Raw genomic sequence first — 17240 nt, 5'->3', positions numbered from 1 at the left:
GACCAAACGACCCGATCGTTTTACAACCCCTGTAGATTACAACGTACATTGATAGTTCGTTACTCATTGTTGCTTAACAACTTCTTAGAGACTTGTCAAACATTATCATTGTAATGTCGCTAACCGCTTCCAATTCCTCACACTTAATTCCTCATATCTCATAATACTCCAAACTTACTGCCAACACAAATCCAGCAACCCAAACTGTTATACGCCAACTTAGAAATGGAAGGGTAGATTTCGGTTTTGAAATCATACGAGAGCATTGGTGACGCTTCCCACCATTATTCCCTTTGGTAGAATAGAACGAGGGGTTGTAAAAACATATCGAAATAAGTGCACCGATCAGCAACACAGCAGGATCGTCGTGAGAGAAGACTAGCGCCACGGGTGTCCCAGCGAGGCGGGGAGAGAGAGCTTAGCGACTGGAGCGGCGACAGCCACTGGCGCTGGCGCCAGCACTTTAGCTACTGGAGCTGCTACGGCAACAGCCTGGGCCTGTTCAAAAAAAAATTAAATTATTTATTTGTTCCTAATCCATATTTTTAATTTTTTTAATTTATCCGTGTTAGATCACGTCGTTCACATTGTGTGCATTGGACAAGAAGATATATTCCAAAATAATCTAACCACTTTTAACTTTGGTTCCGACAAAATAGTTTGCTTGGTACTAACATCGTACAGACCAAATTATATTAAATTTTTGTTAAGGAAAATCCTTGCAGCGATTTACAAATATCATTTATCACATGATTCATAATAATTATCCAAATAGGATCATTTGAAGTGTACCACTTTTATACGTCATGAGAAAAATGCTAGAAAAGCCTATTTTTATAGAAACTAGAATCTGATTAAATTTCTCTGCAAAGGTATTCTTCAATTTAAACCTACGGGGATTCCAAACTCGCTCTAATTTGAGAAAAGCCTGCAACAAACTCAAAGCCCATATTCAAACGACAATTTATTTCTTGTCGATTCTTAAAGATCTTAGTCGTATTATTTATACCAATTTGTTATAATCTAGTTGAAGAATATTTGCTCTTTAGTGTTTTTGTTTATTGTAGTAGATAAAGCGAACTGAGCTTACCGGGTGGGAAGAACCGGACCTCTCGACCACGGCATTGAAGCCGTTGACCTTGTCGGCGGTGTAGGTGACTTTGCGAATGTGGCCGTCTGGCTCCACGAGGCTGTAAGAGCCGTGTACGACGCCGTTCTGGAGCGTCTCCGAGGCGTCTTTGTGGTCCCCAGTTGCCGGGTCTTGGACACCATAAGAGAAGCTGTACGCTGGGTTAGGGTCGATGGGTTCTGCGCGGACAGCCACCTGAAGGTATTAAATAGTATTAGTAAAGAAGATAATTTACAGAATCAAGCTTTCAAACCGGTGATTGAATTGCATTATATCGCTAATATGTACATAGAAATATATATACATATCACAATTTCCTCAATTTAAGTTGATGGTTTATAAGTACTTTCTTAAAGTCTATTTATTACCATAGACTTAACAAGCATGAATATATTTTGATTTTAAATACGATAGTCAAATAGTCAAAAAGTAATAGTCATTATAGTTATTATCACAAAATATCTAACAAAAGCAGATAATAGAAAAGAGAGGGTTCTTACTGGAGCAGCAATGGTTTTCACGACGGGCGCCGCGATGGCAGGGGCGGCGATGGTGTGGGCTATTTGGGCGGTGTAGGCGGGTGCGGCAAATGCATGGCCGGCATATGCGGGTGCCGCATAGCCGTGCGACAGACCGATGCCATCCAGAAACCCTGGCGCCGCACTCACCGCGGCCCACGCGCAGCACAATACAAATACCTTGGAATGAAGACAGTTAGATTAATCTCTATTTTATTAGCGTTAAAAAATATTGAATCTATTTTTTATACAGAAAATTGTTACACAACTACAGCCCTTGACCAATCAAAAGTACTTCGTTATGCGAAATTATTTTTCTACGTTATTTTTACTAATTATTAAAACAATAAATAAGGTGGTCACTTTGAAATATGAAAATTTTATTATTTTTCCTGATGAAATACAACGGTTTATACCTCTTAACCGTACGGAATCTGGGCAAAAAGTAGAATAATAAAAATTTTCGATTGATATACCAAATGAACTCAGATATCCTTGTATAAATGTTATTTTTTTAATAAGCTAAGATGAGAACATTGTCTTCACGGATTTATTACAGCCACATTCAATAGTTTAACATGGTATTCATGATTGTAATATAACGAATTTAGCTAGTAGATCACCATTATTTTTATTTTAATGGATGTGTACGCTTACAGTAGGACAAACCTATTTAATTTAGTACTTTGTTGTATTGCTGTTGACGTGCCAATTTGAATAAATATTTTTTTTTAATTTATTGTTTGAATCTTTAAAAATTAAGTGAAATAGAATGTATTAAGTGTCAGCTGGGATTAGTATTCTTATAATCAAAGTAATATTTTGTTTGAAAATAATTCCAGAACTTACGAAGACATTGTTTCGTTATAGCATGAGAACTTTACATTATTTACTTCTATATCTCAGTTTATCACTGATATTAATATTATAAAGAAGGGAAGTCGCCGGATACTATCATGTTAAAACCGATCATCATTGTGATCATTGGAGAAGGGGTATACATGATGATGATTATGAATACTTTACTTAAGGCCTGTCATCATTAGATATTAATATTATATGCGGTGTAAATGTTTGATAAACACTCTTGTGCATAAATATAAACTTTCTTTTTAAGCACTATATTTCATGAATTACAGTAAGGTAAGGCAGCGTAAGACCGGTCGTCATTGCGATTTTTGAGGGAAGCTTATGCCTTGAAGTGGGCGTATAACTGTCGTGATGATGGTATTATAATTAAGTCAAGACCCGCCATTAGGTAATAATATTTTAAAATGCGGTACAATATATGTAATTTATTTAACAATTTAGTGTGTGTTAATCTTTTGAGACACTAGATATTATATAATTTACAATAAGGTGATATAGGATAAGAAATTAGAACGAAAATCCATACCTTCGAGTACATGACCGTGTGTTGCGCTCGTCCCGCGGTTCAGATCACGTGTGTCGAGAACACCTCACGTTAGGGTATATAAAGCGGACCTGCGCGGGAGTGGTACCCAGCCTAGTACACTTGATACCATTTCGCAATCAAGGATACTCGTGGTCGACTTATGGAACTGCCTAGTAATATATTTATTTTAGATTCAGGCCACAAAATGGCGCCACAATGCAAGTTCAATTCGATACCCGTTGCATGCAGCTCATTCAACTTTCCAGTCGCATTAGTTTGCGGCTTCCATTGATTTCTCAACTTCTTGGCTTTGTTCAAAATTAGTAACATTCGTCACCATTATAAGACAATATTACACAGAGTGATTGAAAATAGGTTTAAACGTTTTAAGGTTGTAAATGAATCGATTATCTGCTGTCAACGTGTGGAGCAATCTAAAAAATCGATGGTTACAGAAATAATAAATAACGATATTATTACGTAAGAGAAATACATGTTATAATTAATTATTGGTAACTACCTGACGCATAGTAAAAGAAAAAAAAATCCATATTTCAAAATGATGTCACTGCAAAAGGTTCGAGCGTTCAAGCTTTTATTTGTTAAACAAGCTATATTCTATAAAGTTTTTATACCTTTTGTTAATCATCCTACATATCACCTATCTGGGTATAGTCTGAAAATGGCACTTATGTTTTCCATTGTCATTCCAATGCCATCACAGAGTACCAAAATAAATTAACACTCAGACACATAATCTTGGCTATGTTTGTGAATTAAGATACTTTTTTCTACCACTTACATAAAAGGGATACCGTGGCCCACAGATAAACGCTAGTTCATTTCGAGCAGACCATTTTCGTAGTGACATGCCAACATCATGGACGCTTCTAGTTTCTCTATATAATGAGAGCAGATTTAAATTATTTACTACATAATTAAAAGATTTTTTACATAAAACTTAAAACAAATTTGTTTGAACGTTCATTTGTTTCTCTTTTTTTGTTAATATATTGGAAAATCAAACTAAAAAAACATCACTCTTTTTTCCAAAGAATATCGAAACTCTTTGGTGGCAGGCAGTACAAATAATTTGCTGACTGTATTTTAAACTGTCGATGATTCAACGCTTCTGCGTATCCAAGTGACTAGTAACAACTGAGACGCAATTTTAATGACAGCGTATACTCACATACAATAAAGGATTTGGCAGAAGTTTTTTTTTATTATTAAAATCACACATCTAATAAAAATGTTAATAAGTCCAACTGGGGTAAAGAGGTCATCAATCTACAAATTCAACTCGGGCGAGCTGCGTTCGGGAAACTAAAAAAAATCGTCTAATATCTCTATGACTAAAGTCGACGTACGGTGTTAAAACGTGGTCTCTAACTTTGATTGCAAGCTTACACTCGTTCAAGGCGCCATAAGGATTTCTCTAGAAAAACGAATTCTTTACAGAGATTTCTAAACGAACGAAAATAACAGACAACAACATTGTCGAAAGACCTTAGATGCAGACCGCTTCCCATCGAGTTTATAGAAAATCTATGGGGAAAGCTCATGTCCAGCTGAGAACTGTAACCTATTCCTAATTTGTAGATTATTCTGTCCCCAAAGTTCCTCACTGTTAGGTTATACCAATCGATATGGCTAGTGTGTTAGCCAGCATGTACCTCTAGCTGAGCAAGGAAGTATCCGTGCCGCGGTAACTCGCCGGTTGCCAGCCAGCAAGTTACTGCTAAAGATCGTTCCTAATCGTCCGACCACACACCAAACTATGTACACGAACTTACCCAGCGGCAGAAATTAGCCACATAGCCACTACAAATCCAACACCAATAACCAGAACCTACTACTCACTCAGCGGACTAGTGTTCACCCTAGTACTCTAGTCCACGCAACCGGATCCGTAGTTCCGGTTCCGAACTGAAACTGAGTATCTCTCCAGCCGGAAATAACTCTGGAATAGAATAGAACAGAGGAACACTATCCAACCCAACAAAGAGAGCGCTTGTGCTCCACGTGTAAAATATTATAAGGTTTATAAATATGGTACAAATAGCGCCGCATACAAACACAATACTTACTTTTTAAAGTTCAAATGCGTTCATTATACTATACCATATGTTGAACCACTTGTAAGTAAATAACTATTATATCCTTATTTAAATAAATAATTTTTTCACACAGTTCTTTATAGGTAATTTTGAGTTTTTGATTTTTTTGCTATTTTTATTTTAATTTAAAACATATTATATTTCGCTCGGGTCGTTGAAAATCTTGAAACCAGCCCTGGATACAAACCTTTGTTAAACAACCATAATGTTATCTAGGAGTTTGAAATACAAAATCTTTCGCATTACATCAATGCAATAGCAAATTTTACTGGTAAAAATGATATCACCGATGTGCAATGCACCACAGCTACTATCAACAAAGCACAAATAAAATATCCTCACTCATTACCTCAGACCAGTGTTCCCCAATGTTTTTATGTTTACTTAACCCACTTACTCCTTTCCAAAATTCTTCCTTGCCCATATGTAACTTACATAATTTTAATCTTAAAGCGAAATTGTAAAACTTGTTGAGAACGTGAAAAACGTGTCGAGTGCATTTTCAAAATTACCCTCCTTAAATTGCTCCCCTGTGAGGCGTGGGCTCCACGTTGAGAAACACTGCCCCAGACGGTCATAAGTAAACTTCTATTCAAAAACAGCTATGGCTATATGACCGTATGTAAACTATTGATCTATATTCAACCATTGCTTGTTAGTAAAATTCCTAACATTACGTTAAGACTGAGTTCACGTTGTCCGTTGAAAATATGTAGCACACGCGTCCGTTACAACCAGTTTCACGCGGATTTAGGTGTTCAATTAAGATATTTATGCTGCCTAAAAGTTTAGTCAGTCTTTTTAAGCTCTCGTAACATCTTAATGGGTGTCTCAGAAATATGTTTATATTTGTTTAGTTTACTACCTGAACACAATTGGCCTGAGGAGCTTGATTTGTATATCGACCAGTAGTTTAAATGGTGGAAATATAACCGCTATAAATAAGTAGATCGTATATCATATAAATAAATAGATAAAAATTAATTGATCGAGTGCTTATGTAAAGGTTATGAAATAGTCAATCAATATCTATAGCGCTTAGATTCTTTGTACATACGATCACTTTAGGCCCTTAGTTTTCAAAGTGGTCTAGGTGGACTCCCAGAGATTTACGGTAGACTCGACGGAGGTCTATTGTATTATAGACAGGACAATTTATAAGCAGGGATCCATTAATATTTATCTGATTTTCATTAATATGAGTAGAACTAAAATGTAGGTTTGACATCAGCTATCAGGCGACTAGGAGACTGGAACTTAATATCTTGCATATTCAATATTTAATACACTAGATTGCAACAAAAATATCCATAATCGGCTCTAATCTTCACATTTTTATTGAGTTTTGAGAATATTGTAGCAAAGTAGTTACCGGGGGTCCACCGGAACCATTTTGTTCGTGGTCCATAAGAAAAAAAGGCTACAATCTTCAATAATGTAAAAAGAGGGTTTTTTTAAAAAAAAAAACAATCATGTAGTTGAAAAAAACACATTTTCATAGTTAAACAAGGAAATTGTCATATTCATCATCATTTCAGGCGTGGAATGTCCATTGCTTCAATCATTTTTCGATGATCTTAACAATGTCTATTTACATTGTAGGTGAACATGCAATGTTGCGCTTGTAATCTCAACTACTGACTTTTAAAACCCCGGCGAAGTCAAGAAACATCAGTTAAACTTTACCGAGGCTCATTGTAAGATATTGGCTTAAAATGTGTTGTCATTATGAGTATTTACCATTCATATGTGTAAAAACAAACACCTATTTAGACACCAAAATTGTAGAGGTCTAAATAAAAGGTGGATCAAAAGCATATTGAAAGTTCGACAGCAAAAACAGTGTATTCCATCTACGGGTTCATGAAATATCTGACGCACTTTGTACATGTGTTAGCATTGTGCCAAAGTAATAATATTTTTATTTAATTTTAGTAGTTTAAAGATTTATTAAATACAGTAACGTAAAGATAATTGCTCAACGCCAAATCCTTGCCGTCCTAAAATCAGTTCGCGCAACTAGAGAGGGCGTCTGAAAGACCAGCTGTACATTGCATCAGCAACTTGCGCGCCGAATAGAACTTCATAAATACATATGAACAAGCAACTTGTGGTAAATTTATTCGTTAAAACACTCATTAATAACTACGAACTGGCTGACGATTGTAGCCGTCAAATAGTCGTAACTTACATATTTTTCTGTTCAAAAAATTCATGAAATACAAGTAGATAACAATCACCAATGGCTAGTGGATTACAACCTGGATCGTATATCGCTATCGTAAGAAGACAACAGTAGTATTAAAGGTCGGCGAGATGAGGACCGGAGAAGAATAAACATAAGCGCCGCTGCTAATCTAGACGTCAAACTACGACGAAGTGGATCAGCTGGTACTCTCTGCTCCCCCTCTCGCGGGGCGCTTACCTAAGGCGCGGTACTGCAGTTCGATTGCACTATAATACACGTCGTGCCATAAGGCAATTATTCGTGGCGTCCTTAGAAAGAATATTACCTTTAATTGGTCGGTTTTACAATGATCTATATTTTTCTTTTCGGACAAGATATCGCTTTATGTAATATCCTTTTTATCGCCACTAATTAAACATAAATAGCTTACACAGCGACACTGTGTAGTGTAAAATAAAATTCTTGACAACCTTATATTTTTTGAGATATGAATATTAACTACATTGTCAAGAGATAGGAGAGAGGCCTTTAGCTTCTGCCTGTGGAAACCAATAATAGCCTCAAAAGATAAGAAAACTTTAAATAAATTACGTTGTTATTATAATGTTTATTATGAACAAACCCTCTTAAGGCATATTCCACTCCTTGATATTTGTTACGTGTAATCAACACGATACAATATGTAAATATAAAAATAATTAAATAAAGCATCGCAAACAAATAATAAGAGATTAAACTAAAATTTTAAATAAATAATAGTAATATTGATTTGTATGTCTACAAAATTAATTAATAATCATTACAGTTAGGATGCGCATTGCCGTATACGAGTCATTATCGTATACTGCAATGCGCATTATCTTACAATGCGTATACAGAAAGATTGGTAATAGATATAAAAGCCTTTAAGGTTTGAACTTGCTGCTTGTATGCTTAAAATCGATGGTTTAGGAAATTATAAATAACGTTATGACAAGACGATAAAGCGTTTTGAACTTTTGGCAGTATAAAATCTGTTCCTGTAGACTTTGTACTGCATTATGTAACATATTTTAGTATGATCACTTGTACAGAGTTATTGAAAATATATATAGATGCTTTACAACTTTTTTTCTGATCACAGACTTATACATTCACATCTTTAAAACTTTTATTCCTACATCCAATAACCCTGTACACATATGAGATATACACTTATGTACTGACTCATCGCGATATCTCTGGAACCATAAGGCTCTAAAACATGATAATCCGAGAAGGAATATTCCTTTACCAGAGTAGAGGCCAGTTAATACAAGATAATAACTTCTTGCAATACAAAACCTGAAGGGATAGATGGTAAACAATAATTGATTTAATAATGTCATCTTCCGCATTTTAAATCTATTTTTCAGTCTATCTTATTATTATGTTATTTATTTTTTCTGAAACTGTTTTTTTTTGGATGGGGTATATCATACAATAATTGACAGCAACTTCTGGCAATACAAAACCTGAAGGGATAGATAGTAAACAATAGGTAATTTAATTATGTCATCTTCCGCATTTTAAAACTCTTTTTCAGACTATATCATTATTATGTTATTTATTTTTTCTGAAACTATTAATTTTTGGATGGGGTATATAATACAATAATTGACAGCAAATGAGTTGTATGTTCACTCCTTTAGAGCTTTTACACCTATAACCAATCGCTATGCATAAATATGAAATATGCCTGTTAAAAAGTTATTTAATATTTGAAATAAGATAGTTTTGCGACCGACATTGTTAATAAAAAGCTGAACTTAACAACGACAAAAACAAAAAGACAAACATTTATAAACAAATTTACGATACAGTTCGATTAGCCTTAGTGATAACAAGACCGCATAAGTCGGCGCAAGTTATTTGAGTTTGATGTAGGTCATACACGGCAACCGATACACCGCGATACCGGCTTGGTCCATGTGAGGTCTGTTTTAAATTCATATAGATCGGCCGCGCCCATGCGTGCGCGGGCATGCCAGCTTAATCAGACACGCTTCTAGGGCTGCCACAAGCGTGATCTAACATAATTATTCATAGCTCAATATAAGTTAATACTAATGTCAAAACATTTAAGTTCAGAACAAACTATGAAAAGAAAACTATGTTTTTAGAATAAATGTAAACATATTGTAATATTTAAAAACTAACCTAAAAAAATATGTGCATAATACTTGTATAATACGGCCTGGTTTTAAAAATAGTGGATACAATGTACATGTACATGGCGATAAATATTACACACCGACCTTTGGAAAGAGTCAATCGGCTAATTTCGGCTTCGTAGAGCGTTATCTCTGTCGCACGTCCTGTATCTATTAGGAGCTGTTAAAACAAGTATCATGTGCTTCTTTTGATAATTATTTTTAATTCTTCGTATAAAATAATCCGTTTTTTTCTAAAACGTGGTGGCTTTAGGTTGGGGTAAAATAAAATAAAAAAACCTGTTCACATTATGGTTACGTGTTTAATTATTTAGGAAAATTACAACTGTACACAATAAACACCATTATACCTATTGTTAAAATGAGATATTGTAATAAAAATAAAAGTAATAATAATTCTAATTCTCAGTTACTTCCATTTCACTATAGGTGCTCTCTTAGAGGTAAGGTTTTATTACATGCGACAGGGATAACGCTCTACAAAGCCGAAATTATCCGATTTTCTCTTTCCAAAGGTCGATGTGCAATATTTATCGCCGGGTATTGTAATATAATTTGTAGCAGTTTAAATAACTTAGCAGAACTTTAGGGAGAATAAATTATTTAAACCCTAAATCCACTCCACACAGACTAAAGCAATAACTTGAGAAACTATGATTAATAGTCAATATATCGATATACATAATACATGGCTTGCAGTCGAAATATCGCGTCATAATATGATATTTCTATGTCAATGAAAATATTAATATAAGATAAATAGTGGTGTGTTTAATATTACATAAGACAAGATCGTGGGCCATTATGTGCGGTATGACAATATACTCTCGTTATCAATGTAATACCGACTATAAAAATACCTATATACAAATAACTGGGTCCCTTAATGAAAAGAAATCGCTGCAGTAATAGTTAATCTGTGATCCATCTATGTTCTAGAAAGTCGTCAGAAGACGCTGAAACACTGGCCACTTCATAATTATCCTATTGTAAATCTAAGGGGGAAGCCGAAATGATGAAAAATTATTAAAAAAAATTATATTTTGTTTTAAATATTAAATAGTAACTAATATACTTAAATGGCACGCTCACGTCATTTTGTTAAAAATAATAACAAATAAACTCTCTTTACCATTCCCTTGTTGAATTATTCAGAAAAAGGAAATAAATTATTAATGAAAACAAAAATGGTTCGCTCGCAAATAGAAAAATATTATTAAAACCGGACATTTTCAATCATCGAACACGTTGAAATAATTCCAAAATGTCAGAATTAACCGATAAATGGCCGAGTATTAAAGTGCCATGCGCCGTGTGTCGCAAATACTAGTTTCTCTATATTGCAATTTGAAACGAACTCCATCCCGTTTACTTAATATATAAGGGCTAAATTACTTTAGCACATTATATCATTGAGATAACGAGGCATTATGAGATTGTTTATTCAAGCTGGTCTCTTGAATGAGCAAATCATTCGATGTGTTTTATAACGTTCACGTCCTATTTCAAATTTCGAAAGAAACAGGATTCTTATCAGTTCGTACATTTGTAACTGCCATATTTGGACAGACGTATGTCTAACGCGCGAGTCCTAACCGTCGACACAGTTCAAGCGACGAAAGAATAATCATCGACAGACGATGTACTTCGATATAAATAACATCTAAAACACAGCGTTTACAAAATTCATCACGTTCCACCATATGCCGCGCGACTGTGAATCCTTCATGATATTATTCCCACAGGTGTAAAAACCCGTGTAAATTTCAAAATCAATACAAGTACTTCAGCTCTAACAGCCCCACAAGACTATCAGCGTCATCTAATAGAATCCAGAGATGGAATATAAACATTCCATAACAGCGCTCCATAGAGTTATACGGTTTACTTCCAACAACAATCCTTTATTTTATTTATAATAGGGAACCTCTCTGTTTGTTCTTTACTTCTAAAGTGGTGTATAGATACCACACCACATAAGTTTTTCTTACCTTTGATGTAGTCGGTACATACAGTAACAAATATATCAAATCAAATTATATCAAAATATCCTAGTCTACTACACTTTTTAAAGATTTTCGAAAGCCATATGTATACATTGATGAAAAATATGTATGCTAATATATTTTTCTTAACATATACAGCAATAATAAAAGGAGTAAAGCAATATGGCGGAAAACAGTAACCAAACCTAACCTAAAAAGTTGTCTAAAATTTGCATGTAAAATGATTGAAGTTTCCAAATATTTAGTAGAAGGTTCTAATAAAAGAAAAACTATAAATTTGCGCAGAAACTTGAAAAATTCCAGAATACACAAACTAACGTACCTTTAACTCAACGCGTTTGACAGTTCACGCATTGTAAAATTATATTATCTTTGAAACACTGCATTTTTTTCGATCACTAATTTCTCCCATTTCCTTTACATTTAATGAATAAATAATATGGTCAATTTGAATTATGATACATTTTTTTCTTTTACAAATACGGCGGATAATAACAATATATCTATTGAGACACCAGTAGTCTAAATTAATTATAAAAGTCGTTTACCCCTGCAATAATTTACGATAACTTACAATATTGGGAATTGATCAAAACATGTTGTGTAATATTAGTAAATATTTTGAGTCAAGAGCCCAAATATTTTTCCCAGTAAAACTACATATGATCATAATTATCGCTGCCTTGTAATAAATGCCATTAGAGTTATTATAGCGCTGAGAATTATTTAAGTACACTAGAAAAGAACGACCAAACATGATATACTGTATGTTTACGAAAACTATTTTTTTCATCTAAAAACCTTTTACAGCGTCTTGTCCGAATTTAAATAGAATTATTTATAATGTAGTAAATTTTATTTCATCTTAATAGGAACAATTTTTGCAAAGGAAAACAAATCAAGTTTCTGTTATTTTATTGAGTTTAACAATTTGTTTCTAAATGAGAAATCTCAAGTAACTAATATAAAGTAATAATCACTAACTCACCTAATTAATAATTTGTGCTTAATTAAAATGAAAAGTGCTTCGTCCTGCATTTCAAACTAATATTTCAAGGGTACATTTAAACTTTTTTAAACGTTTTTAAGATACTAATAATACGTTTCTTGCTCGACCCATTTTGATATATTATTCCTAATAATATAACGTCTAAATTCATCTGCCACTATCATAAGTACCATAAATGGTATAGCCAAAAGAAAATCATGCCACGCAAGCGATTCTGTATTAAAAATTTCATGACACAACGGAAAGTACGTAACAAATAGTGCTGCGATCAAATCAACAACAATACTCATGTTGAGAACATGGTTCTTCATACCTTTTTTAACTAACGAAATGCGCCTCGTCTTGCATATTAGCACATCGGATATTTGAGTCCAACACACTGCCACAAAGTAGGCAGTCTGTGCTTGTTTTTCCACTCGCTTTCTATCGTCATAGTACCAGGGCCTACCCAAAGTATCTCTTAATACAAACGTCGGCGCTTCCCAATCACTACGGACGAACAATAGACTCGATGGGAAAAACCCATAAGAAGCGAACACCGTAAAGTACGCGTACATACCAGCGAAAAATTGAATCAATCCCACTTGGAAATACGCCATGAAAATTAACACTCTGTTAACTAGATGATCAGTGGGTTTCCGTGGAGGGATCGACATTATATCTTCTTCAGATGTTTCGTAAGCCAGGCTCATTGCGGGCAATAGATCCGTACCGACATTAATAACTAAAATTAGAATAAGAGTAATTGGAAGCGGCATTCCGAAAATTGCGTAAAGCACAAAAGGTAACATTTCTGGAGTGTTCGAAGTTAAGGTGTATGCGATTGTTTTCTTCAAGTTATCGAATATACGCCTTCCCTCTTCTATACCCAACACAATGGACGCAAAGTTATCGTCTAAGAGAATCATATCAGCGGCTTGTTTCGACACTTCTGTTCCGGTGATTCCCATGGCAATGCCTATGTCAGCTTTCTTTAAAGCGGGAGAATCGTTAACTCCATCTCCCGTTACAGCAACAACGTGCTTTAAAGACTGTAAGGTCTCAACAATGAATAGTTTTTGTTGCGGACTGGTCCGAGCAAATGTGATCTCCTCATATTTAGATTCAGCCATTTTGAGATCGTTGACGCTCATCGTCCTAAGTTCATCACCTGTGATCACGACCGCTTTGAATTGATTCCTAATATGTATCGGCACATCAGAGAGCTCAATGTGATGTTCAAATGCATAGTCATATGCCGTTGGCTGAGTTATAGTACCACACTGACGTGATATAGCCAGTGCTGTTACAGGATGGTCTCCCGTTACCATCAAGACCCTAATCCCCGCTTGTTTACACAGAGCGATAGATTTGTTTATGTTCTTCCTAGGCGGATCGATCATTGATATTGCTCCTATAAAGGTTAAGTCTTCTATGGGAAAATTACGATTCTGAGTATCGAACTTATATCCAAGTGGATAGGATTCTATAGGTAATTTGTAATCGCAATAACCAATTACACGTTCACCCATATTAGCTAATTTAATAAAATTAGCTTTCAGTTCCTTCTTTAACTGTGGAGTGAGTGGATTGACTCCGTTGTCCGTTATTACGTTTGCACAATGTTCAACGACGATCTCGGGTGCGCCTTTCATTACTAAATAATAGCTCTGAGTGGCCTGCATACGGTGTATAGTAACTTGAAATTTATACGCGGAACTAAAAGGTATTTCAGCTTCTTTTGGGTTGAGTTCACGAGTTTGTGTTGCAGATCTGTTCAGTTCCATATACCTTAATATTGCTGACTCGGACGCATCTCCTAAAATCTTTCTTTCCATAACAGGTAAGTCCATTGTATCGTGGGAGAAAACGGCTTTTAAATTAAGAGATGCCGCCAGACATAACTCGGTATATGGCGCATCTGCAACGTGCGTGTGATCATCTTTGTCATAAATAATAAAATTACAAAACAAATGGGTGACTGACATCCGATTTTCAGTTAATGTTCCAGTCTTATCTGAGCATATACATGATGTTGATCCCAAAGTCTCAACAGCTTGCAATGTTTTTGCTAGACAGTTTTTTTTCTTTAATTGTTTAGCTGAGAGTGTCATGCAAACTGTTAACGTAACAATAAGTCCTTCAGGAACATTGGCCAAAATGATCCCGAGCATGTACTGAAGTGCTGCGAGCCAACTATGTTGCACAAAATAAACCATTAGAAAGAATAAAATGCCAAATGCAAAGGCAACGCCACAAACTAGTTTAATGAAATGTGTTATTTCTTTAGCTATTGGCGTCTCCTCTTTCTCCAAGCCGGTGACGAGTCCAGCAATTTTCCCAATTTGAGTTAACTCACCTGTTGCTACGACTACACCTTTGGCAGAACCCTCCACAATAGGACATCCAAAATAAGCCATGTTTTTGGATTCCAGTGGATTCTTATTAGTACACTGAGGGCTGTGTTTGACGGGTTCAGACTCTCCTGTTAAAGAAGACATGTCGGTTTTAAAATTTGTGCAATCTAAAATCCGAATATCAGCCGGAACAACTTCTCCGCCTGTCAGCTCCACTATATCCCCAATTACAATATCAACGTTAGGGATTTTCTTCTTTATTCCTTCACGAATGACGAAAGCGTCTAATGGTACCATTTTCTCGAAGCCGCTCATCACCGCCATGTTTTTGGCTTCCTGATAGAATCCAAACAGACCGGTCCCGACTATCGTAGCTGTTATCACGCACCCCAAATACAAGTATTCTTTGCCAGTATGCCCGCTACGCTGATCCGATTCTATAATATCTGAGAAAGCGTAACCGATGAAGTTAAGTATAGCTCCGCACCAAAGCACACACTGAAACCAACCAAAGAGATTATGACGAAATATTTTCCAATAACTCGTTCCCTGCAATTGTTTCAGTTCATTAGGTCCATAGTTTTCAAGTAGCTCTTCAGCCAAGTTTTCAGTGAGTCCGGTTACGATGTTGGTTCGATAAACAACTTCCAACTGTTTCGGAGTCAGAAAATGGTCTCCGGTGTGTGTTTCTTCTTTCAGCAAATTGAGTTCGGACGCATCTGGATTGTGTTGTATACTGGGCCGACGTACTGCTACTATTGACGTACTGGAACGTCGACGATTTGAATGAGGCATTTTTAACAAGAAATCATTAACGTGGATATTCAACGAAACTACAACAGACTTCTTGTTGAAAGCTGTCAGTGATTTAATTATTTCATAAAAGGTTTAAGTTTATAAAAGAGTTACTAAGTAGTATATGCTTATGATAAAACCTCTAAAATTAAGTTAGGTAAACAAACATTACCATTTCATTGTAGTAAATACTTAATGAAAGGTTACAAAATGTACATTTTAAGATTCTGTGAAATAAATATGTAAATATGTCTCATACGCCGTGTATTAGAAGATTCGCAGTTTTACGAAGGTCGAAACGCCGCTATCAACGCTTACCAACAGGTAATCCAAACGACATTTAGTTTCTCACCATACCAAATTCAAGTTATGAGTACGTCTTAAAAAAAATATCTAACTAATAATTCTCAATTATCTCCTTAGTAATCTTATATCGCTATAGCGGCAATAGATCGTAATATAGGTTGCCCAGTGGCGACCACAAGGTGGCAGACAACAGTTGGATAGGATCCCCTATTACGTGACCGACATTATACTCAAGGTCGCTGAAAGTCTCTGGATCAGTCATCGTGGCGATCTTTAAGGAAGGCATATGCGCAAGATGATGAGATCCTAATAGCTTTAGCGAAACATTTTTAGTACAAATATTCTTAAAAAAAAGTTACATACATAATAAATTGCAAACAAATTTTGCACATTTTTGATAATTTTGTTATACAATTAAAAGATTTATCCTGAAGGTTTTTTCAGCTATAAGACGTCCAATACTGAACCCACGTGTATTGAAATTGAAATTACATTTTTGAAATCTATAAGAGAGGCATTGGCCTCCTTCGCATAGAACCTGTAGATAGCGGCCTGTTTGCAATTTCTTCCGACACCTTTAATAAACCTTAATAACATCCTTGTGGGTGGACGTCCCAAGCTACGCTTCCGGCCCGTAGTCTTCTCTCCATAACTCTATTTCCATTCATAATTTTTAAAAGAAGAGATATAAACACATAGGTAAAGTAGCCACTTTATGGTAAGCGGTATATGTCGTTTTTACTGGTCAATCGACTTCTTTAAAATTATAACTGTATATAAAATTTTGCTATTCTCTTATACTCATAAATTGGTATTTATTTATTCATGTTATTATCCTTATTGGATAAATAACAGTAATTTGTGCACGTTTTAGGAATACCAAAAGAGAGCCTAATTTGGTAGAAGTTTTCAAAGTGAGCTTTCCTATAATGGTATCTTTGACAAGAATTCCGAACACGCTCCTATGCGAGAAGCGCTCACGACAAACTCAGACTTGTTATTTTTGTTGTGGCTTATAATATCCTTAATATAATACATTATTTCTTTCCCAAGCTTTATTGTCACTTTAAAATCCTTCATACTATAACAGGACACCCGTGTTTATTTATGTATTTTTTCATAGACTTCTTAAATATTGTATGTATATTGGCAAACTTAGGCCTAATTAATTTTCTACCATTTGGGCGGAGCAGACATAAATTAATGGTATTAAGATGAAATAAGTAAGATTTTACAAGTTTTTGT

The 17240-nt window shown here is 35.1% G+C and overlaps 2 protein-coding genes across 2 annotated transcripts; both read right to left on the bottom strand.

The window, feature by feature from the left end:
* Positions 1–378: 378 nt before the first annotated feature.
* On the bottom strand, positions 379–1833 carry LOC137932017 (larval cuticle protein A2B-like; the record flags this gene model as incomplete). Its single annotated transcript, XM_068775563.1, has 3 exons — positions 379–498; positions 1091–1324; positions 1630–1833. Coding segments are annotated over 3 exons (558 nt in total), but the record flags the coding sequence as incomplete, so codon positions are not given.
* A 10808-nt stretch (positions 1834–12641) lies between these two features.
* LOC137932011 (sodium/potassium-transporting ATPase subunit alpha-B-like) lies at positions 12642–15689 on the bottom strand. The gene has a single exon (XM_068775554.1). The coding sequence runs from the start codon at positions 15687–15689 to the stop codon at positions 12642–12644; it is 3048 nt and encodes a 1015-aa protein (XP_068631655.1).
* Between the last annotated feature and the right edge of the window lie 1551 nt (positions 15690–17240).

This window comes from Battus philenor, unplaced genomic scaffold (genome assembly GCF_028537555.1).
Source record: "Battus philenor isolate CCGP_79_NKW_IND1 unplaced genomic scaffold, ilBatPhil1.0.hap1 SCAF_9, whole genome shotgun sequence".
Lineage (NCBI taxonomy): Eukaryota > Metazoa > Arthropoda > Insecta > Lepidoptera > Papilionidae > Battus > Battus philenor.
Note: the sequence above shows the minus strand (reverse complement) of the source record. Positions and strands in the feature narration are given on the sequence as shown.

Excerpts from the sequence above, each read along its gene's own strand:
- LOC137932011 (XM_068775554.1), bottom strand. The coding sequence starts at position 15,689 with ATGCCTCATTCAAATCGTCGACGTTCCAGTACGTCAATAGTAGCAGTA.